The sequence below is a fragment of the Halichoeres trimaculatus genome, unplaced genomic scaffold (genome assembly GCF_033239565.1).
Source record: "Halichoeres trimaculatus isolate MK-OKI-2021-1 unplaced genomic scaffold, fHalTri1.1 fHalTri1_scaffold_18, whole genome shotgun sequence".
Lineage (NCBI taxonomy): Eukaryota > Metazoa > Chordata > Actinopteri > Labriformes > Labridae > Halichoeres > Halichoeres trimaculatus.
This window is the reverse complement of record NW_027437196.1, coordinates 19,470,392-19,493,795: the sequence shown is the minus strand read 5'-3', so window position 1 is coordinate 19,493,795 and position 23,404 is coordinate 19,470,392. Positions and strand designations below refer to the sequence as shown.

Sequence of the window (23,404 nt, the reverse complement as noted above, 5' to 3'; positions counted from 1 at the left end):
ATGATGTGTAGTTCTGTTTCAACCCAAGAGCGTTTACAACTTAATCCAACTTGACAGGCTCTAACAAGTATGGAAGCCTATGTGGTAAGAAAGAAAGAGGATTTTCCACTAAACTCTAGATTTAGAGAAAGAAAACATTGTGCACCATGTCCTCAACAACTGATTTGACGTATATCTTAATAAAAAGATGAGCATTTCATATTATGGCATTTCCAACATTTTTTATTTGGTTATGTGTTGTGAGATTAGGATCATATAGTTACACAAAGAAGGGGATCTGAGGGAGTAAAGCAACTGAAAGAAAAAAAAAGAAAAAATCTCCTTTTTAGAAACACTTTCCCTTTATATCACATACTGTCAGTTTTAACACATCAATAACGAAAACTAAACAAGGAACCCTAATAAATTATAGTCTAATTGTCAAAGCGTTCCTCTTACCTAACACTGTTCTCGAAGGAAAAAATGGTGGCTCTTATATGACCAAGTTACTTATACATCACTAAATGGTAAATAAGTGTTTTCAGTAATTAACTTATATGTAATAAGTTGAAGCAGCCAAGTAAAAACAACTTAAGTCTTGAAGTTTTTAAAGAAACTCTTAAAACACTAGTACAGGTATCACATCAGTGTTGTTGCAGATGGCAGTTTTACAGTGCTGGTCAGATATGAGTCAGAGTTGCCCCTCAGCTACGGAAATGATGCTTAAGAGTGAGGACATTTTGGACAAATATAATTAATCCTTTCTATTAGGTTAGGTAAATTTTGCCTCCCATGGGGGCTGTAGCTTTTCGTAATAGCTGACAGCAGGTATAAATTGTGTGTCTATCCACAGGATGGTGTGTACTTGTGTGTCTTTTTCCTGAGTTGCAAGTACCTGCTGGCTGCACGAATTGACAGCTCTTTGGCAAATCCCTGCCTCCTTATCCCTTTCAATAAAGTCATGATTTCATGGAACTAAAAAGAGACAGCCTTCACATGTACTCTGCTGCTTTTAAGTTATCCCTCTTTTTCCTTTCATCTAGACAACAGGAAGAGTGGGAAGAGGAGAGGAAGTGGTTACAGCATGGAAACTGATGGAGGAGGTGACCAAAGCAGCTCCGTGGTGCAGTTTAGAACACTGTTCCAGACTGTCACAGCTCTCAATAAAACCAAGACTTCTTGAATGGCTATAAACTGGAACTAGGTGAAAATGATCCTTCCATGCACAGTGTCTGCAGTAAGATGCATCACAGACTGAGGTGTTCAGACTCTCTCACAGACATGAATGAGGCCGCATTGACCTCAAGGCTAAAAGGAGGTGGCTGTCAGTAGCGGGGAGCCACAGGGGCTTTCCTCAGACACTTGCAAGAGTAAGGAAAGGTATAAGCCTTTGTTTCCTCAGGGCACCTCTCATTGCAAAAAAAACCCTCACCCCTGTAGCTTCTCCCATCAACAGTTATATTTCACTTCCTAGCATTTGCCACGCAAACAGTTTTAGCATTCAGTAAAATCTCCTTTTCTTCCCTCCTTGGATTGAAAAGATGTGACTCTAATCCTCTCGGTCTTAAATCTCCAACTTTTTTTTTTTTTTTTTGAGAAGAGAAGGGATGTCTTGTCTTCTGTATGTGACCCTTCTTGTAGATAATTTTTTAGAAAAAATGACACATCCAAAGGGTTGCCATTCTCTTCAGAGGAAGTTATACTTTTTTCCTGTGAGATGGGTCCCAACTATAAAGTTATGAAAATGGCAAACACCAACGACCGACCACTTCAGGGTCACATTACATAATCTCCAGCCATATAACCATTATTGGCATCCTTTAAACCTGTTAATTGCAATTAAACAGTGCAACATTTAGCAGTAGTAGTTGTATTTAATGTGCGACTTGCTCCAAACTGCAAATCATGTTGGCTTAGCTTGACCTTTTTAACATATTATCCACCGTGAAATTGTCAGTCTCAATCTGGGAGCAGTCTCCTCCAGGAGAACAGCTGGATGCAGCTGCTGAAGGAGAAAGTGCAGGGTTCCTTGAATGTCTGCTTGAGGCTGGCTCCAAAAGTGAGTCAGTCCTTAAAGAAAATCTTTTTAAATTGCATAACTTTATAACAGGAATAAACATGTTTATATCCCTGAAAAAAGAGAGAAAAAAGTTTTTGTCTTTTGACAATTTTGTTCTGTATATATTTTAACCCTTTGAATATTGTAAAGAACCCAGAACATTTCTCATGACACAGGGTGGCTTCTTTGACTCACAACTGAATGTTGCACAATGTGTACTTAGTTTCATCACAGTCTTGTCTGTAGTATTGGTGGAGGTTATTTGTTTTTGCAAATGTTAAATAAATGTCATGGCTTGCAGAGAAATGTATTACCAGGTATCTGTGCAATCAGAATTCAGCAGTGCAGTCTTAAATGCAACCGCATGGGGGTCTAGATTGGTATGGAATTCCCCACAGGGATGACGAGTGGCGGTTTTGATGAGATGGGTTCTTTTGCACAGGCCAGTCCCTTTCATTCGCCCATCCCATGCTGCCACACTGGAGAGTCGATTGGCAATTTATGACTTTGCTAAATTCAATAAGCTCCCTTGGCTTTCCAGTTTAGTCAACAAATGAGTTTTGTTCCAGGTCACCACAAACAGACTGTCATTTCTGCAGAGCATTTTCATTAAATAGCTACAGGAAGGCTATAGCTTACAACCAGAACACACAAGATGGGGCCTCAAAACATCCAAGAAAAATAACTGGACAAAATGTTAAGTGTTTCTTTGAAAATGGCACTCTACAACTTGATTCTTTCTCTTATGTCGTAAATAAATGTCAGAAAATTTGAAGCATAACTGAGGTTAGATAAAGACGGCACATTTAATAACACACCCGCAGATGTTGCTGGTGTTTCAGTGTAAAGTGTGACCCTGTTAACTGGTGACTCTCAGCCAGTGATCGCTGATACCTCAGGCTGAGAGTCGCCAGTTAGCATGGTTGCTTTAAACGCCAAAAAACTGGTTACTCTATAAGCGTCTAAACTTGACGGACGCTGCCTCTGTTTTATAGTATAATTTCTGACAACTGACCACAGAAAACACTGTACATTTTAATGCAGCTAACAGGTTGAATGCTTACTTGTCTGAATGTATATAGCTAAACCCTGCTCCTGCTGTCAAAATGCATGTGTATCTTTATGATGCCGCAAAGTTGTAATCACTCTATAAAATGCGGTTTAAAAAAAAAAAACTGCAATAATTTTATAGAAGTCATGAAATTTCCAAGACTTGGAAACATTTCAATCCTTTTATTGAAATTTCAAAAACTTGCAAAATTTCCAACAATTTTCAAATTACAGAAATGTGCAAAAAATCAAAAAAATTAGAAATTTCCAAAAACTTTCCCAAATTTATATATATATATATTTTTAAATTTGAAGAATTTTCAAAAAATTTCCAGCAATCTTGAATGTAAAAAAAAATGCAAATTTTCAATTTTTTTTAGAAGAATACCCGAGTTCAATAACATACATTGATAATATTGCTCAACCCAGCATTTTTTGTTGTGTGCTATTTCATTGCCATTTCTCAAGCATGTTTGTTAGGTTTGTATGTTGGCAGTTAAATGATTTCATCCACACAGAATTAAAATCTCAATTTCCTTTAAGAGTTTTCTTTTTGTAGATTTAGTTATCTTACAAGGGATGTAAAATTTGAAGTTAGCTCCAGGTGTATGGAAACTTGGTGGGCTATTGATTTTACACTTAGTGAATTAGAATGTTGGCAGGCTTTGTTGCAAGATGTGATGCATATTTAGTTCAACAGAATGTTAACACATGGTTTCATTTCATGTCAGTGTATTTAATCATCATTGCCCTTTGTAAGAAAAATAGAATATTTTCACTTTCAATAATGTTTTTTTAAGGCTGCAAAGAGCCACTGCAAAGGAGTCAAAGAGCTGAGGCTCCAGAGCTGCAAGTTGCAGACCCTAGGCAGATTCAGTTTTGTTGTATGTTTTTCTTTACTCTGTTTCTAAAGGCAAGGCAGGAAAACCTATAACCTACTTTAGGAAAGATTCTGATTTAAATCAGTTTAGTAGTATCATTTATTTTAGCTACTCCGGTACCAGAGCAGATGCATGTGTGTAAATACAGTGAAAGTGGTGATAATTCTCAAAATATCTCTTCAGTCAAAGAAGCCCACCACCATGTGTGCCGCAGAAGGAACTGTGCTGAGTGCTGCCTTTTTGAACTTATTCTGCTTCTCATCAAAAGTGTTTTTGCTTGAATTGTTATTCTTGCTATGATCATACTCCTGCTCTGATATGTCCGCTATGCTCACAAGAAGATGTCAGCAGTATGAGAGCTACCACCCACTCAAGTTTATTTGAACAATTATATCAAAATATGGCCTTGACATCCACTCATGACCCACATGTACTACACTCCCACATTCATGCCACAGCTCACTCGATGAAACACAAATGCCTTTATAGTTAATTTGAGGTGAAAAATGATCTATGAGATTATTTTCCTTGACTTTGGCTCACTTTAAATAACATTGACACACATGCCCCTCTCTCCCAGTGGAGCTCTATTGTTACCATGGTAGGCCAATAACCACACATCGCTATTTAATCTCAGCATTTCATGTAGCCGTGGTAAATATGACCAAATTACTGCTGACACACTTTACATTTTGCTCAGGGAGGTGGGGGCTGCATAGTTGTGGGTGTCTACTGGTTACCCATTGTTGATGGCCAGGCACCTTGCCAAGACAGCTCCAGCATGGTGTAATAGGAAAAAGAAAGATTAATGGACCCTGGGGACCTGAAGACATTCTGTTTATTTTCTCAATTGCCTGAAGTTAGTGGCTGTGAGTGCAAGAGTCAGCAGGTGGCAACAGATTGAAAGTCAGAGCTGAGAGAGAGTGAATAACAGAGGAGAGCAGTATGTGTGGCTTAAAATAAATCTATGCTATTGTTAGATATTGTTCAGGGCTGCTAAGTTCAGTGAGTGAGCAATAACTCAAAGCAAAGTGCCAAGGCTTTCTTCACTATGTGTCTCAGTAGACTTTTCTATCAGCTCCAGTAAGAATAAAACATCCAGTCCTTCAGGCTGAATGTGTTCAAGACTCAAATAAGACATCTCACTGTTTCTGTATCTCTATTATGTCAAACTTTTTAACAACGTAAAAATGTTTTCGACGTAAAATTCATGTTCAAATTTTTATGCAGATGATACCCAGTAATAATTCTCAAAGAAGAGAAACTAATCTGATCAGTTTACAAACAGCAGCTCTTTTACCCATTAAGTACATTTCACTCGCCGATGCCAAAATGATTGCATGCTGCTGTGGACCTGCTTGACTCCACCTGCCCAACAGTAACCATTTTACTTGAATCATCATCACTGTTGTTGAAGATGCTAATGTAGGAAATATTTGTTTCATGAATGTTGGCTTTGACACCATAAGTCTCAGTAGTAGAAAAGGACACCTGCTGTACGCCATGGAGCACCAACAAGCTCAGATCAACAAAGATCTGTCAGTATTATCGGGATAATTTTGTAAGTTCTTTGGTTTTTTGTACCTGCTTGGTGTTGGTTCGATAGGCCTGATTTTAGACTACTGAGAATAAGGATGGCAGGTAGCCAGTAGGTGACTGAACTGAGTAGCTTTCCAAACATCCAATAAGAGGGGTTAGGGATCTTTAAAGACACTTTTAATATTATACACTTATACATATTATATCCATACTATTACCCACTGGGACTCACTTTTGATGACACATATATATAATGTATGCTATCTTTAAAAATATATAAATAAGTTAGTTCTCTTGAAACCTGAGTGGCCCTACCAGGTGCCAACCAAAAATATGCCACTACAGTCAGCTGAAAGTAATTTTTTTTTTTTTATTGGTGCAGCATGGCCCAAGTTTCTTTTCTTTTCTTTTTTTTTTTTTTTTATTTCAAGGCGCCCAATGCTTGTGCTGAGTACCTTTTACGGTTACTTTGGAATTCAACCTTTCAAAGTGCTCATTTATTGTCCTCAAGGATATTTAAATGTTGCCACTGTATTGTAGAAAACTTTAGAAGTCAAAAAAACACACTGAAGATGTGGATAGTTTGAATTTAAAGAGATGGATAGAAGTCCAATCATGTTAGCTTGGGCTATTTTAAAACCAGGATCATGGATCATCTGATGAACCTGTGCGCTTGTTTTAATGCAAAACACTGCTAATTTATGAGCTTGTTGTATTGTTGATTTATTTCTGTCTACTGTCTCTGTCTTGTTACCTGTGTGAAACTTTCTTATGTTGCTGTCTTGGCCAGGACTCCCTTGTAAAAGAGATCTTGCATCTCAATAGGATTATTTCTGGTAAAATAAAGGTTAAAAAAATAAAAATAAAATAAGTGCAGACAAAAAGAGTAAATAAAGGCCTCTATAGGAGCCAAGCTGGGTCACCCTGGAGAAGAAAGTCCAACCCATGCTGTATCTTTATTTGAATGATTGATGATTATTATTGATGTTATTGATGTTATTGAAATGATTGTTAAATCATTTTTCTTACCTAACCCCACTGAAAAATATGACACATTTCCCTAAAATGATGCCTTGACAGGTTTATAAACTCTTGCAGTACTTTCACAAGTGAACATAAAAGTGTATAAAGTAATTTATGTCAGAACATCATAAATCTAAAACAAATCACAGAAGCAATATCCGCCCTCTCATGTAACAGATGTGTAGCCCACATCACTAGAAAAGTATCTTTTTCAAATTAAGGTCAGTTTCTTATGGCTGCCAATCAAAACACAGAGAAAACAGCAGCTATTTCCGACTAAATCTAATTCTGTCACTGAACTTATGGGAATTACCTTGTAGTCTTCTGAAGAAATTTTTTTCAACACTGTCTTCCCACAGCTGAGCAGATTGCAATCCAAAGTCAGACGTGTTTCCATTGGGAACTCAGAGACTCATGGCGGTATCATATCCAGGACACAGGATGTGACCAACGGAGGAGAACCAATGTCATTTGCAGACGACTTACAGCAGCCACTGCAGCAGGCACCTGTGCTGGGAAAAGACAGATGGAAAGGGCTCTCCCACATGATTGAAATAAAGTCAGAAACCTGGAAAACTTAAAACACCTTGTCCTTTCATCTAAGCAGCTAAAGGGGGGAGTATGGGAGTGTGAGAAAGAAAAAAATAGAAGCGAATGAGGAAAAAGCACTAAAGACAAAAGAAGGAAAGAGGGGTGGAAACTGCTTAATAGTATTATATACTAAGGGCAGGAAAAAAGAGGTTAGTTAAGTGAAAATGAAGGTGGAAAGGTTATTATGTTGGTGCATAACCATGACAACGCTTGCTGAATCACCTGTTTTTATGTTTTGCTGCTCTCTACTGGATCCAGCCGGATGACTAAAGCAGTGCCAAGTCCCCTGAGATATCCACTATTTGGGATTACCATCTTTTTCCACAAGGTCTCTGTACTTAAAGGGTCTGCTGCTTTTCCTGGAAAAACACACAAGCTGTAAACAGGTCAGATTTTGACAGATGCAAATAAAATTGAAGTTGTTTGAAAGGAAATACATTTCTGCAGAATTATTATTATTATTTTTATTATTATTTTCAAACATGGAATTAACTGTCATGTGTTGACTTTTTGTTTAATATAACTTTAGTGATCCTTGTGTTGTGTTTTCCCTTGGTTCTGATTTCTGCTCCCTTTGTGTGTGGTTTAGTTTTTCCTCCTACCACCCTCTCTGTCTTGATTGCTGTATTTTAAAAAACAAAACAAGCAGTGAATAAACCTATTCACAACCTGGTTCAAAAAACGTCTCCTGTCTGAATCGTTAATTTTACTATTGGCACACTCTGCACAGGGGTGGATTTTTTTCTAACTGAGCAGTTCAGAGGATATTAAGACCATGAGCTTGCCCAATCAGAGGCACAGCTCAGCTCATGTGACCGACGGGTGCCCTATGGCTGCACTCGAAGCCCTGTCACTTCCAATATGGCTGCTATCACGGAATTTGCTCCAAAAGTCTGTTTCAGAAACAGACAGAAGACGTCAGGGAGACTACGGCCATTGATTATACAGTCTACAGTGCGGCTCGAAGCATGCCAAACCCATATTTGGCCGTGTTTTTTAGATGTGAAACTGGTGCCATCCAATCAGAATAAACCTCCGTTGTTCAGCTGTGACGTTTGAGAACTACAGACGGCGTTTTCACAAAACCATGAAAACAGAGTTTCCCAAAATCTTCGCCTTGACTGGAATTTTCAGAAAACATTGTTTTTGATGATGTAAAAGATGTGGACAACAGGCCGTAACGTTTAAAAATATATGCAATTTCCCAAATACCCGGCTACATGGCTGTAGTCCCTGTGTTTTCTTCAGTTGCTGTCAGTTTGTCATCTTGTCTTCCTTGTCTGCTTGTTGTGTCTTGTGACTTTTTCCCTTTTGAATTTTGAGTTTGTACAGTTCTTGGATTTCCTGTTTTGAATTTTTGACTTTTATTAAATAAGAATATAACGCTTTTTTTTTTTTTTTTTTTTTTTTTTTAAATCATTTGAATCTGCACTTGGATCCTCTGCTTCTTGTGTTCCCTGTCATCTCCTGACACTAGCTTCACTTGCAGGATTGTCATGTATGTTATATCAATCTGCTGGTCATACTCTAAATATGTAAAAGAGATGTTTTCTTTTTAGTGCAGCTGAGAAGTTTCCAAATCAAATGTCTCAACAAGCTTTTGGAGGTCTGCATATATGTTTTGTAAACACATCGTTTTGCTTCTAAATAAGATTTGATGTTTCATGATGTTCTATTAAGTGCATCTCAATAAAATATTAAGCGAACAGGTTAAACCAAGTAGGATACGTTAAAATATATTTGCCCAGCACCTCTCCTGATCACTGTAGAGTCACTGGCAGCCTTCATATGACACTTACCGTGCGCTATCATCTGCCTTTACTTCTTATGCCTGTGTCAACAAAAGTCTCAAACATTAAAGAAGAGCCATAGTGCTATAATTTGTTGAAACAAGTTGCCTGGGGTGAGATATTAAAGGTGATGACAGGACCCTCCTGGACTTGGACTTTGCTTCTCACAGATGCTTTTTGGTCTAGAGCCTTCACTCTGAAGGCCTCACTTCCTGCTGGTAAAGCCATCAGGATATACTGGCCAAAATATGGGGGGTGGGGGAGGGTGATGTGGGGCAGAAAGGGGGAGAAGGAGGTAAAGAACACAGACCATGAGAGAAGAAGGGAAAAGGGGGATGGGACTAGAATCGGGCATCCTGGTATTTCCAGAACGCAGAGCAGCCCCCGAGGAGGAGGAATAGAGTTAAGATCTTGATGAAGAATTGATATAAATAATATTACAGGTTATAATTTGAATGTCTCTCGATTTAATCAACCATCATTGATAGATAAATTTATGAAAGAGGATTAAAATTCTTAAAAACACTATTTGAAACAGGTTTAGCGCACTATTAATCCACCCTTGTTGCCACATGCTACACATATAAATATTGGGGTGTAGATACAGAGAAAGGTCTCCTTGAAGCCCACACATTGGAAAACATCCATTCTGTTGAAGTGTCCTTGAGCAAAGGCATGAATATGCTACAAGCAGGTCTATAAGCGCCGCTTTGTAGCTAAGCCCAAACAGAAATTCCATAAAATGCAAATCGGGGCCGCCATAAAGGCCTGAAGCTACAGGAATAGTAAGTCTTTAATGTGATATTTCAGCAGACAGTATTTCTTATGAGGCGAGCCATAAATGTCAATAATAACCAACGAGGCTTCACTTAACTTGAGCAAAAGTCGTATAAAAGACCATACATGGTTTTATTCCTTTTGGACACTCTGCAAGACATATTGAAAGTGCCATGGTACCTGCCTTCATTGCGTCAAGGTTTGTTTTTATTTTTCTCCACTCTCCTGAAAAAAAGAAATTACAGATGCTGTCACCCATTTACTGGTACTTGCTCTCATGGAAAATATAAAAGGGGCCCAGCCTTGTTGAGGTCAGGCTGACATTGCCAGTGAGAGGTGGCCAAGTCACAAAAAACAGATGTTTACTGTTTTTCTAAGGATGATTAGCTCTCTGCTTCACATTGACCTGGGTCCGAACACAACCACAGTCCCTCTAAAGGAGAGCTGGATAAGAGTGGACAGAGACACAGCGTCTGAAATGGATGTTCCTGTGTCATTTAAAGAATCTTACATTTGTGGCGGTTACTTGATTGAGTTAATGATTCTCATTTTTTTAATCAATTTTTCAGATGTGCTATGAACTGATTTTGAGGATCGCACATGGAAAGGGTGTGCCTCATGGGTGTGTCATCCTCGTGAGTGAGTGTCTGTGTGTGTGTGTGTGTGTGTCAATTCAACCTGCACCCCTGAGCGTCTGTAGAGGCAGTCATGTCCAGCAAAGGTCTCTCCACAGAAGCCATTAAGCTGTGCGTCTGTTGGAATAATGTGTTTGACTTGGCTGTGGAGAGGCAGCAGGTGCTGGGAGGACCTGCCTGGAGCTGCTGCTTACCGCCTGCTTTGATGTGGAGGCCAGTGAGCACTCCTCCATCTCTTGGTCTTTCCCTCCTGTCCAATCTTTGTCTTTCCTTGTGTTTGTTCCTTACTCTCCCCCTTTCCTCTCTCTGTTCTGTTGTTGTTGCTTCTGTTGTATTCTCTGTACTTCTTGCTGTGTTGCTGTGCTAATTTATCTGCCTTCCTTTTACCTTGACATTTTCATCCCGATTTTCCTTTTTCTTTTTTTTTTTCCTACAGATGTCTTTTTTCTTGTACTCCAGCCATACATCTGCTAGACCTCAACAGCACAACTGGGTGTAGAGCAATGAGAGCAGGTTTAGATTTATGTATTCAATGGCTCATTGAAAGACAGGTAGTAGGGACTTGGAAGTTGGTTGCACATATATTTTGCTGCTTGGTTATGCAAAAAATGTCTAATGGCACAAATTTCAAGCTGTGGCCACTATTTACTGTTGAAAGTCTGTCTGTCTGTCTGTCTGGACCTAGACTTTGGTTTTGAATTTCTTTGGACATTATGTACAAAAAGGCAGACATAACTTTGCTGTGCTACCGCAGGATATTGGGATATTCACGAGCTCAAAGACTGGTTCTGACATTTTGAAAGTGGAGTGTCTTATCTAATATCCATCATTAGTCAGTGCATCACCTCTATGAAAAGCCAATCAGCTCAGCCCATACACAGGATTGTGAGAAACAAATGAAGAAACATGCACTCAACCATTGACTTAAAGCTTAGAAAAGAATCCTTTTAATTGTGTGCTGGATTCTGATTATTTATTCAGCTTTACTTTCAAGTTAAACAGCCTATTTTACACCATATCATCCTGTTTAATCATACTGACTATACTAGTAGATCAGCTATATGGGTTTCAAAAGGGCCAGGGTCAGCAAAACTTTACACAAACCTGTTATTCTCCTAGCTTCTCAGAATTTAACTTAACCAATGAGTAATTCTGTTATTGGACAGCTGAGTTTAGAGTGTTGTCAAAGTGTGTAACATGGACACAACTTCCCATCTGCAGTTAGGAACTCCCTGTTCCCAACAAACAGTGACAAATAAACTATCAAACAAGCACATTAGCTTAGTTTTTCTCTTTGGCTAGCCTCACTTTGCAAAAGATAACTGTCTGTAATCACATTCATGAAATGACTCTGTTGCCTGCATCATGCTTTTCTATCATCATTTTATTTTACTGTGTTAAAGGTCCCATATTCTGCTCCTTTTCTGCAGTTTGATATGGATCATTGATGTCTTCATGAAATGGTAGTTACATGTTTTGGTCCAAAAGGCCAATAAATCAAGCACAGCAGCATTGTTTCCAGGCTCTCATAGCCCCTCTGTTCAGAACGCTCTGATTTAGTGGGCGTGACCTTCACATGTAAATGAGCCACAGCTGATACCGCCCGCTCTTCCGCTTCACTGAGAGCGGTGCCACGAGCTCCGAGTGCACAATGTTTACAAAACAGCGAAGCTCTAACTGCAGCTAAAGTTAGCATCCTGAAGCTAACACAGAGACAGGGGGGACACTGAGGAAAAGCTCTTCCATCTGCTCCACAGCACACAGCATTTAAAACACTCACATTTCCAGGGTTCGAGATTTGTTGGCGGATGGTTGATAATGCGCCTGGATTCAGGACCAGTCTATTCTCTAGCCCTCTGTTGTACTGTCCAAAGTTGGAAAAGCAGTCGGCCATGAAGTGACTAGCACACACATGCACAGTTTTACTGAGTGTAGCTGGCACATTTCCCTCATAAATGACCTCTAGCCAGATGGGAAGCTTGTGCATGGAACTATGTGGCTGTTTACAGCCAAAAACAAAGCAGTGATGGCTGCTGGAGCAGCAGTGGGGAGGGGAGTGGGCGGGGAGGGGGTTCGGGGGTATCTGCTCCGGTGGACCAATCAGGTCAGACTTGCTCCTGATTGGTCAAAAAAGGGAATCGCTGACGTCGGCAAATCTCCAAAATCCAAACAGCTCGTTTTAGGTCAGGATTTTACATTAACGAGCACTACTAAGTACAGGTTTTGTCATTAAATGTCACATTTTTTGGGCTGGGAGGAAAGCCAAAGACCCACAAATCTCACCAAAAGACTAAATAAAGTGATTTTTGCACAATATGGGATCTTTAAGTCTCTTAATGACTCTCTGATTCTTTAAACCTTAATAGCAGTTATGGATAGCTTTACTTTAGTGTTGTTTCTGTGACTTGCCTCTTCAAAGAGGAGCAGTACTGACAGTCTGAACAGAGCACACTCACTTTGATAAGAACCTCATTCAGCTCCCCTCACAAAATCCAAACTACCCCTTTAACATGCGCATGCTGAAGGTGAGTCATAATTTTAGGTCTGGACTCCTCCCTTCCTCTGTGTCTTTCTCTCTTAGCCTCAAGGTAAAGCCATTATGCTTGAAATGGAGCAGCAGTGGTAGCAAAAGCAGCAACACACTTGGGTTCAGATAGACACGGGAGGAAAGCAATGAAAAGTAGCGCCCAGGGCCGTCCGGGGCCCTGAAGAGCGCTGTCTTTATTGAGGGAGCCCACTCCCATGCATTCTCCTGCCAAAACCCAGGCCTCCCTGGAGAAAGGCTGGGTGAGAGGCTGGCCCGTATTTAGAGGGGGGGCTCTCTGGATGGAGCTGCTACAAACTCACAAAGATGCAGAAAATCATCACAGAAAATATGCAGACACACACATTCATGCATACACCTTGTTCCCACATCCCCCACGTCTCTCATTGTTCTGTCACTCAGGATGGTTCTTAACTGTTTTCCACAGCAGGGAGTCTACACACACACACACACACACACACACACACACACACACACACACACACACACACACACACACACACACACACACACACACACACACACACACACACACACACACACACACTCTGTGATTGATTTATTGGCTTCCAGGGTCTGAGGTTGGTCGGGTATTAGATGCTCCTTGGAGAGCTCATCATGAGATCCATCAGCGGAGGCAAAGGGTCTGCTCTGAGAACAACAGGGGAGAAATTCCTGAATCTTGAGTTTGCTTTTGTTCACTTTAATTTGCTTTTATGAAATGTTCTCTTCTTGGAGAGCTTGTCTTTTCTCCCTCCATGTTGGTTTAGCTTTCCAAGAATGTTAATTCATAATCCTGCTTTGAAGAGGCCTTTCACTTATCTTTTGCTGAACCAAGACTTCTACAGTTATGCCTGTTTGCAACCAAATTTCAGTTTTTCTTTGCCCCATTTTTAAGGTATTGTACTGACTGATTATTTAACTCAACAAAGGCAGGCTAACGGTCCATAAAATCTATGGTTAAAGATACTTTAATAAAAATTATTTTGGACTATATTGGAACAATGACTGTAGTTTTGTTACTTGGTGTCAGTTTTCATAGACTGTGTGAACTACATCATGCCTTCATGATGCTGACACTTAATATATCCCTCCTAAGGAGCCCACTCATTTTGGCCTAAGTTCTCACAAAGTCTGGTCAAGGAACTCATACTGAATGATAATTTTAATGTTACTTTAATCCACAAAGCACTGAATCGCGCTTGATATTCTCTCTTTTTCAGGACTTATTTTCTTTAAACAGCACCCAGACAACAAGTAATAACTTGTCAAGTAGGAGCAGGGACTGGTTTCCTCATTTAGAAGAAGGAATAAATTAATGTTTTTTTTTTTCATCATAACATCAAACCAATGACTACTCAAGGAAAAAGACTAAACTCTAGAGTACAATGAAAAGGTAGTAAGTTCATAAACTGAGTCCTGTAAAGAGGATTAAGGGAATCTCTGGCTTGTGTTATATAAGAATGAACTTTGTGTCTCCCAAAAGTGATGTGAAAATACCTCTGAAACTGGCACTGACATCTTCTGAATTTTGAGTCTGCACAGCAAGGATCAGCTCTTGAATCTGCAGTGTTAATGTCTAAACCTTTCTGTTATCCAAAGTAGATGGTGAAGGTTCAATGTTTTTGTCTCAGTGTTATTCAGTGTGTCTCACTTTTGCACGACTAATCTAAACAGTTCCTCAGGAGCTGTTTCTTCATTGACCGAGTTAACAGTAACAGAGTAATACCTGTATTTCATCATTAGAGTAATTCTGACTGATCAAAGTGAACATCTTGAACATAAACATAAATAATCTTGATGAGTACTGATAGTAATGACAGACATCATGCTTGAAACAGCTTCTTTGACATTTTGATTCAAAGTTTGGTCGATGTGTCATCAGAAGAAAAGGTCAACATTACAGCTTACACAGCAGCCAGTCAGTCAGGAGGGGGGCTATAAATCTTTAAGCTTCTCAGCTGGGGAGCTGTGATGTCCATTTTTAAAAAAAATATATAATCTGTGTTTGTTTTACCTAAGCTATGTAGAGCTGATAATTGAAATAAGGAATGGGGAGTGGCTTGTTATGCTAATTAGAAACCCAAGAGAGACACCAAGAGCTCTTGCCATTGACACTATGATATGACTTGTGATCAGGTTGGTCCTTGCACTACTTTAGTGTATAAATGTATTCCTCTGCTTCAAGAAGCCTTCATGACTCCTGAAGCTCTGAGTTTTTGTTTCGTGCCCTTTTCTGTTACTTAACGGCATTAATTGTTCAATGAGTGTAGAAAAGTGGGAAAGGCCCATCCCATGTTCCCAGCACAGCACCACAGTTATAGCAGCTAGCTTGGGGAAACAGCAGATCATACAGCTGCTGCAGTGTCAGATATTTCCCAAAGGAAAAAATGGAGATAATCAAGAGAGAACAGAAATATGATATACAAAAATTGCTAATGTTGCAGCAACTGAAAAATGAGGACAGTTGTAACACTTGCAACTGCTCTGCTCAGGTTCAACAAGTTAGGAATCCCCTGATTTGCTCCGAATATGCAGTTTCATCTTAAGTCCACATGTGAGGAAGTAGTACCCTGTAACAGACAGATAAATTTGTGAAGAAAGACATAACTTCTAGGTCTGAAAGTCACTTTTTTTTTTTCTCAAATTATTTTTGCACAGCCTGCTTTGACGTTGAACTCATCAAACATACATCATGTTGGTTATGTGTCTGTTTTGTGTGTGTTCAGTTTGTTTGTGGTAATGTTTTAGCTGTTAGCTGTTAGCCAAGCGAGGTTGTCGCTCCCAACCTACACTCTAGGGCAGCTGTAAAAAACTTGCACTCCACAATTACCAAACACACACACAAAAAAACATTGTTCTTTCTATGATATATTTTTTGTGTCACATTTGATAAATTTGGCAGTGATGCCGACCTCAATTGTAAGCTTTTTAATAAAAATACATTCTTTCTATGCACAAAAATATATCTTAAAAAGGTGAGTGAAAATTCAGGTGTTATTCTTATCTCAATTTCTCAAAAATAATTTGTGATTTTTCAGGGGAAAAAAAGTGGGGATAATTTCATGGGAGCAGCCATTTTGAAAATAGCCAAACAACTTTATCTGTCTGGAGTGGAGTGATAACTCACTACAAGTATAATATTTTTTTTTCCAACACCATGTTGTTGAGATAGTGGTCTTTTAAACTCATGTATCAAATATTGAAGCTAGTTGGTATAGCAGTTTGAACACACTAGGTTAAAAGAGCTCAAAGTTAAGGACAGAAATGTCAAAAACTAACCGTCCTCGCTTGCTGGATGGCATACAAACAAAAAGGAAAAAGAAGGCTCAGGGAGAGTTAGAATTTGCTATCATTATAACCACAACAGAGATTACATCAGGAAAGTACCTGCCTGGTACAAAAAAGGGGGAATCAAAGCCATGGAGAAGGTATGTGCCTGGAAGTGCAGCCAGACATTCCTCTACAGCTCAGGAATCCAGACGACAACAAGCTTTGCTGCTGCTGGTTGCTGCTGATGACAGGCTGCTCTCTGCATCCTCTCTGCCTATTGTTTGCCCTGTGATTGACTGAGGAAGGTGACTGTTGTTGCTGGACTCTTATCTGTATTTCTTGGACCTGACAGGAACATTGAGCTGTTGTATTACTGAGGCTGTCTGATGAAACTGAACAGACACAAAACATCACGCACAGTCCAACTAATTACACCTTAAGCTCTGCGTTGCACGAAAGATGGCGTGTCTTCCAAAATCAGGTAATCTGACTCAGACATCTGATCGAGAAACTGAAAAATATTCACAGCTTGCTAACAAGCCTTTTATAATGGAAGGTGGGACATTTCATTTCCATCCTTTTATTTTCAATTAGTACTTTTTTATTTGCCACCCAGTGCTCATTTTCCAGCAGCAAGGTTGAGATTATCCAGCATGCCAAAAACGTCCCCTTTGAGAAATATCAAATTCTTAATTTGTTTTAAAGCAGCTTTGAGAGCATTTCTTCTCTTATTTAGTGATCCACTGGGTGAATTTTTGCTATTGCCAAAGAATTCATATTACCACCTGCATTTCAGTCCACCATGGACCCATCACCGACTCCCTGGGGTGGTTTTATGCTGGGTTATTAACTTGGAGACTCTGTGCTTTTGTTCATTGGCATTTTCATTTTGGAGCGCTCAGTAATTGAGTAACGGGGGCCCATCATGCGGCACAAAAGAAAGACAGAGAGCATGCAGAGGCTGAAAATTCCTATAAGCTGTCAGGAGAGCGGGCGTGAATGAATTCCCTTGCTTTCCATTGTTCCAACACAAAACAGAGAAATTGTGTTTCTTTTAGGCCTGCTTTTTCTCATCAGTCAACTAAAATGAAAGCTGATCGGCCCAAAGACGTCTCGTTGTGCCAAGTGAGCTATCACATTTGTACAAACTTAAGCAGACCTGTGGGGTCATGTGTGTTTTATTAGTTTCCTTGAGGAAGCTCAAGGTCTGCGGGTGTTTTACTCGTTTTATGACAGTGCAGAAGTAAACAAGAGCAAGCTCAAATACCATTAAGACTTTGGTTTGACCTGCTATGCACTCATGCAAGTGTACTTTACTTCCTATTAAAGATGCTTTAGATATGAAGCCACAGATTTGTACAGGAGTGCAATGTGGACATGATCATGAAATAGAAAATCAGACAGGATTTGATAGAAAAAGAGACAAAGCAACGTGAATGTTTATCTTACCTAGAGCAGCATCCAGCAGAGAAACTAATCTGCCTTTTTACAGAGCTTTTCTTCAGTTTCAGTTCTTTACCTGTTGAGAATAGTATGCCCACCTCACAACTCTGAAGCTCTGTTTACAAGTGGCATCAACATGAATCAGAGGGGAGCAGATCACAGTCTGAATTACTGTAGTTAAGACAGAGATGTGATCACCCAAGCTAGGTATGGGGTGCTTGTGTCCACACTGGTATGGCAGTGTGTGTGCTCATGTGTCCTGGGCCGTATTAAGGACAATAATGATCATAAAGAGTTAGAGATGACCTCCTCTGAAAAAATCACAGCTATTCTAAACCTCTGAGGACCGTAAAGTAAAGCATGTACTCCACCTTGAATTCAGTGTCCATCTGTCTGTGCACACTTTGACTGACATGATGGGAGAGTTGAGACCCACTAGGGTCATTAGAGTTGACTATAATTCATCACAGTGAGGATATAGATGTGTTATATCACAGACCACTGTGATGATCACACTGATCATTTTGTCTGTTTTCCTTTCACTCTAAACATCAGGGACTCCAGAGGTAATAGTATTTAGACCTGCAGAGGAACACCAGGCTCCTTGATCCAGCAGTTTTATCTCCTGTCATCGCTTCACTTCATGATCACTCCTCTGTTCCCACTGCTCCACAGTGAGTGCTGCTCTCTTCTTTTTTAAAATTTTTATTTAGTGTTTTCTAAAGTCCAATAATGGAAAACAGGACTTCATGTTTGTTGGTTAACAGAATGGGAAAGAAAGGTCTGACCACAAATGCTCACTGGAGACACATTTGAGATGTTTGATAAAACCAGTGTGAATGCTCCAGACCAGATCCTGTTGTTTTTACGGTAATCTTCTTCAAATTTCTTCTCTACCTCTTTGACTTTTAGTTCATTTTTTCCAGTGAAAGTGGAAAGCTCTTTTACAGACAGATCATCAGATTGCATTAACAAAAACCCCTTATCTCTGTCCCTTGCCAAATTGGGCTCCATCTGGGTGCTGTCGTTTCCTCTACCATTTTTATTGGCACGGGGAACTGGAGCTCCATGGCCCGAGAGAACTGCTACTTCTTCAAAACAGGAAGAACACACTGCTCTCTGATTTACACTGGAGACAAAAAAACATACTAGCAAGGGTCCAGAGGAATGAGGCGGCAGGCTGGGACGGATGATAACATGAAATTTTAGACGATGCTGTCCAGATTTGACCCCACTGTTGTATGTCCTGATCTGCAACGAGGGAAGATTTTTGTGCCAGCCTGTGTACAAAGAATGAATGACCAGTTGTTGTTGCAAACCCTCTTTGATTGTTATCACATATATTTTTTTAACCCTAGGTATTCAGAAAAAGAACATGAACCTTTATTGACAGGATTAATCTTGTGATGCAACTGGAAACGCTGGAGGGTCACTCTGACCTGATATTCCTCAGTTTCTCAGCTCGGTCATGATGTTGGTATTTTCTGGATATAAACAGGCAAAGAGCTAGCCAGGGAACAGAAACCAGATCAGACAGAAGTCTGTGTTGTGAATATGCACCTGTTGCAGTACATAATCCTAAAAGACTGTTTTTATATGTTCATCACTTTAAAATTGGTTCAGAAGTGTAATAAAGTTTTGTCTTGAATCTTTTCGTATCTGCTTTTAATTCAAAGTTAATGAAAATAAGAAACTTACAGGTTCCATAAGTATCAGGAAAAAGCAACTCATTAACCTTTGAGCATAAAACTCTGCTCTGGATGGCTTACACCTATGTGACTTTAGCACTGACCTTTAAGGTGCTCTGTTTTCCTCTCCTTAAAAGTAAACAAGGGCAGATGAAAAGGTGCCTTGCTGACAGAGGCGGGCCATGTTTCCGTATTGTCGCTCCTTGTTAGCTGATGATGAGCTGTCTCCACTTCAGACAGCTGCAGTCACTGAAGCAGAAAGAACGAATGCTCACAACGCAGACACATATACAGACACACATCTGCTGGCATGTATGTGCCCTCTGTGACCTCTGATGACATGCCAACTACCAAGCGGAGCTCTGACGCCAGCCATCACCCAAGCTGTCTCTGCCTCTTTCTCTCACACACAGACTTTACGCACAGGCAGGGCAGCTTGAGAGTGGTTTGCATGAGAGCAGAGGGACCAGTGGAAAAAGCTGCAGCTTTTATGAAAGTGGACACAGAGGCTCCACTCTGCGCTCTGATTTTTCTTTTAAAGAAACTTTAAACCAGCTGAAGAATCAGAAATATTTGTTTTATAACATAATCTGAAATAAAGTCCTTTGTTAACCATCCTAGGAATGTTACCCAATCTGCCCACTCATTCATTAACCTGTCCACCATTCTCTGGAGCAAGAACCAAAACACTGCATTCAAAGTGCTCTGAACCCAAACAGTGTTTTTCAAAGTACTATTGATGAAAAAAAAACCATATATGATTTTCCTTAGGTCTAGTTTTTATTACCTAAAACTCTGAAGTTGCTTCAAAAAAGCAGTAAAAGAAAAAAAAGCTTTCTGTCACATGAAAATCAGAATGTAGGTGTTGAAACAAACAAAAACTTATCCAAGCTGGCTTCAGCTCAGGTATCCCATAATGAAAGTGACTTCATCAGTCAGTCATCTTACTTGAATTATTGTCAGAGGTCAAATGTTCCAAACACATGTGAGCTGGTGAGGGATGATTTGCTCTGGAAATAGTTCTGTTTCAGCTCGTTTCTACAACACTTGACCTGTGTTTTAAACACACCTGCTAAGAAGGGCTTTGCTAACACTTAATGGTCCATGATCCTTTCAACTTGAGGCTGATTTATCATCTGCACCCTTCAGGCAGGCATCCATTATAATCCTGAAATGTTGAAAACTTCACAGCCTTGGAACAATCAAATGCTTACTTCTTAAAAAAATGACATGTTCCAGACCTGTAAGGTGCTAAAAGACAGAAAATTGTGAGTTTGATGGCCTGTGAAATGTCACATTGTAAATCCTACTTTCAGATTTATGACTTGGAAAGTGTGGAGTTTAGTGCAGCAGCAAAGCCTCTTTATGCCAACCATGAAGTACATCAATCAAAGGCAGCAGTTCTGTTTTGAATGTGCTGAAAAGAAGTACATGTCCGTAATAAAAAAACAAACATTCTCACAAAGAGAGTATGTTTGATCGCTCACACTCCTATGAACACCTTTTTTAAATTGATGGAGACTTGGTTAATTCCTTCTTCATTTCGTTGTATTGAGTGCTAAGTTGTCCTACAGCCTTGGCATGCTCCTCTTCCACCTCTTCTTTTAATCTCTGCTGCTCCTTCAGAAACTCTGCCCAGTCTTCTTTCAAATGTTCCATGTTCACCTGCAGCTGGGTGCTCTAGGGAGACACAAAAAAATCATGACACACACACACACACACAAAAAAATATCCCTAAATATCTAACAACTACCATGATTAAAACATTTTTTTTTAAATTTTCATCACTACAGTACTTGTTCTTTAAAATCCTGCTCAGGTTGATGCATTCTTATGTATTCTTTTTAATGAAGAAGATGAAAATATCTGTTGATTTAAAGGGGCTCATTGTTGTCTATAAAAAATACACACTCTTCACACACTGAATATACAAAAAGAGCACAGTTTAATAACTTTTAAGCCCCAGGTTTGACTGCTGAGTGTAGAGTCATCGACCTGTGTAGCAAATCCTTTGATTCTATGGTTTTTACCTGCTGTGCCTCTAGCTCCCTCTGCTGGACTCTCTCTGCCATATGATTAGCAGCCTCCACTACAGGACAAGAAAAAAATGAATAACTACTTTTAATTGAGACAAATGAAGCAATAAAATAAAAGAATCATGTTAATTATGTTATAAATGTAACTTTTTTTTCCATCCTGCCGACATAACATTACAGTATTGTAGTACATGAAATACAGCACGATAAGCATGCTGGTCATAGGTTTACATAACCTTCCTCTATGCAAGCACTTAATAGCTATTGTTATAAAGCTGTACAAGACCCTATCTTATCAAGAGTAGCCAGGACATGCAGTAAAACTGCTACAAACAAACAAATACAAAATATATAATTGTAACATCTGACAAGATGTCAAGTTTTAACTAACACCAGTAAAAATAGTGTCCTATAGGTTTGTGTTAAAGAAGGACACTTACACCGCTTGGTGATGTCAGACAGCTGCTGACTGATGGCCTCTAAACTTGTTGGCAACATTTGCTCATTTGTTTCGGTCACCATTTTATTAAGATTCTCCAGCAGCCTGCTCTCTCTGTGTCCACGTTTTTCCTAAACAGCAGGAGAAGAAAACTTAGTGTTGTCATTCACACTGCAAGGTACAATAAAATATATGTGTCTTAAGTCTTCTGATCCAGCAGTAAGTGGGACAATAGATAAACATGTCTGAATTCATTTTAGTTATAATTATAAAACATTTTTTTTCTCAAGAAAAGTATGAAATAAAGTGTGTTTAGAATTCATTTACTACCCCTAGTTTCATTTCAATTTTTGGGGCCAGTAAAATGAAGTGTCGTACACTTCTTGATACCCCTGCAACATCATACAAAGTGTAGATGTATACTAGTGACTACTGTTCACAGGAGACACACTGTCCATGCTTAATGAGTTTCAATTGTGGGAAGGAAGTTTTATATCATACATTTTTACACATTCTCCTACGTGTATTTTTTTCTTTCTTTTTTTAATGAAGTATAGTTCAAAGAAAGCATTACTGAAAGCCCAAAAACTCAAATCATCTCTCACCTCAAACTCTCTCACAAAGTAGCGGATCTCTGCATTGATAATTGGTCTGTGATCCAACAGTCTGGACTGAATATCACCCACATCTGCAACAACACACCAGTTAAAAAAAACAAACTTGTGACATCCTGGTAGGATTATTTGAAAAGGTTATTAAAGCACATCTCAAGTCAACAAGTATGTGGGAGCCTGCTGTCATCAAAGCTATATTTTCATTTTCATAAAACTAGTATTCACTTAGTCTGGACAACTATTTAACCCAATGTATATCTACACTAATCAAATAAACAAGAGTTTCTTGAAACAAACTGTTGTAAACGTGACCGAGAAAACATTGGACAGAAATGTAAACTGCGATCAGATGTTGTGCAAAAGTGAGATAATCATACGATCATATACTGTACACTCACAGAGACATTTATGTGAGCATTTCACTCACCTTGAGCAATCTTGTCCATGTCAAAGAATCCAGGTGAAACGTTTGTAGCAGCTTAATTCAAGTTTGACTGCTGTGGAGAAGCTAGCTTGACTAGATTTATGCATTAACACATCATGTCCGTTGATGCTAAGCTAACTGGCAGCTAATGAGAAAGCGACTATTTTTAATATTTGTTACTTGAGTAGTTGTAATCGATCGGCAGCCCCGCAATGAAATAGAAAAAAGTAAAATAGCTTCTTCTAATCACTGTCAGGTGAATGTTAGTCAGCTGACCATGTAAATATTTATTACTACTTCCGGGTACGAGGCCGTGGACTGAACCAAACGGTCAAAAGAGGGGTGTCACATTTTGCTCAGTAAGAGATCCTAATTTTTATTTACTTTTTTTTTTTTTGACTAATCCAAGAAAAACTGCAGTATCCATCTCCACGCTTACTTTCATGAAGGTAACAAAGACGGCTGGTCAAATCATCATTGTCTAACATATATAACCTTTTGTGTGGAGAGGTTTGGTGAGTTTGAGAAGTGGGAGGCGCCATGGTACAGACTCAGGCTTTGTGTTGACGAGGACAGCAGATGTCAGTCTTGCTCCGTGGAGAAAGTAAGAATATTTCA

At 39.4% G+C, this 23,404-nt stretch overlaps 1 protein-coding gene across 1 annotated transcript; it reads right to left on the bottom strand.

Moving 5' to 3' along the window:
- Positions 1–19,386: 19,386 nt before the first annotated feature.
- Positions 19,387–23,087, bottom strand: bloc1s5 (biogenesis of lysosomal organelles complex-1, subunit 5, muted). Its single transcript, XM_074693602.1, has 5 exons — positions 22,790–23,087; positions 22,354–22,436; positions 21,750–21,879; positions 21,304–21,362; positions 19,387–20,953 (listed from the first exon to the last, which is right to left on the bottom strand). Exons 1-5 carry the CDS (start codon positions 22,806–22,808, stop codon positions 20,780–20,782), a joined length of 465 nt encoding a protein of 154 aa, XP_074549703.1. The 5' UTR covers positions 22,809–23,087; the 3' UTR covers positions 19,387–20,779.
- Between the last annotated feature and the right edge of the window lie 317 nt (positions 23,088–23,404).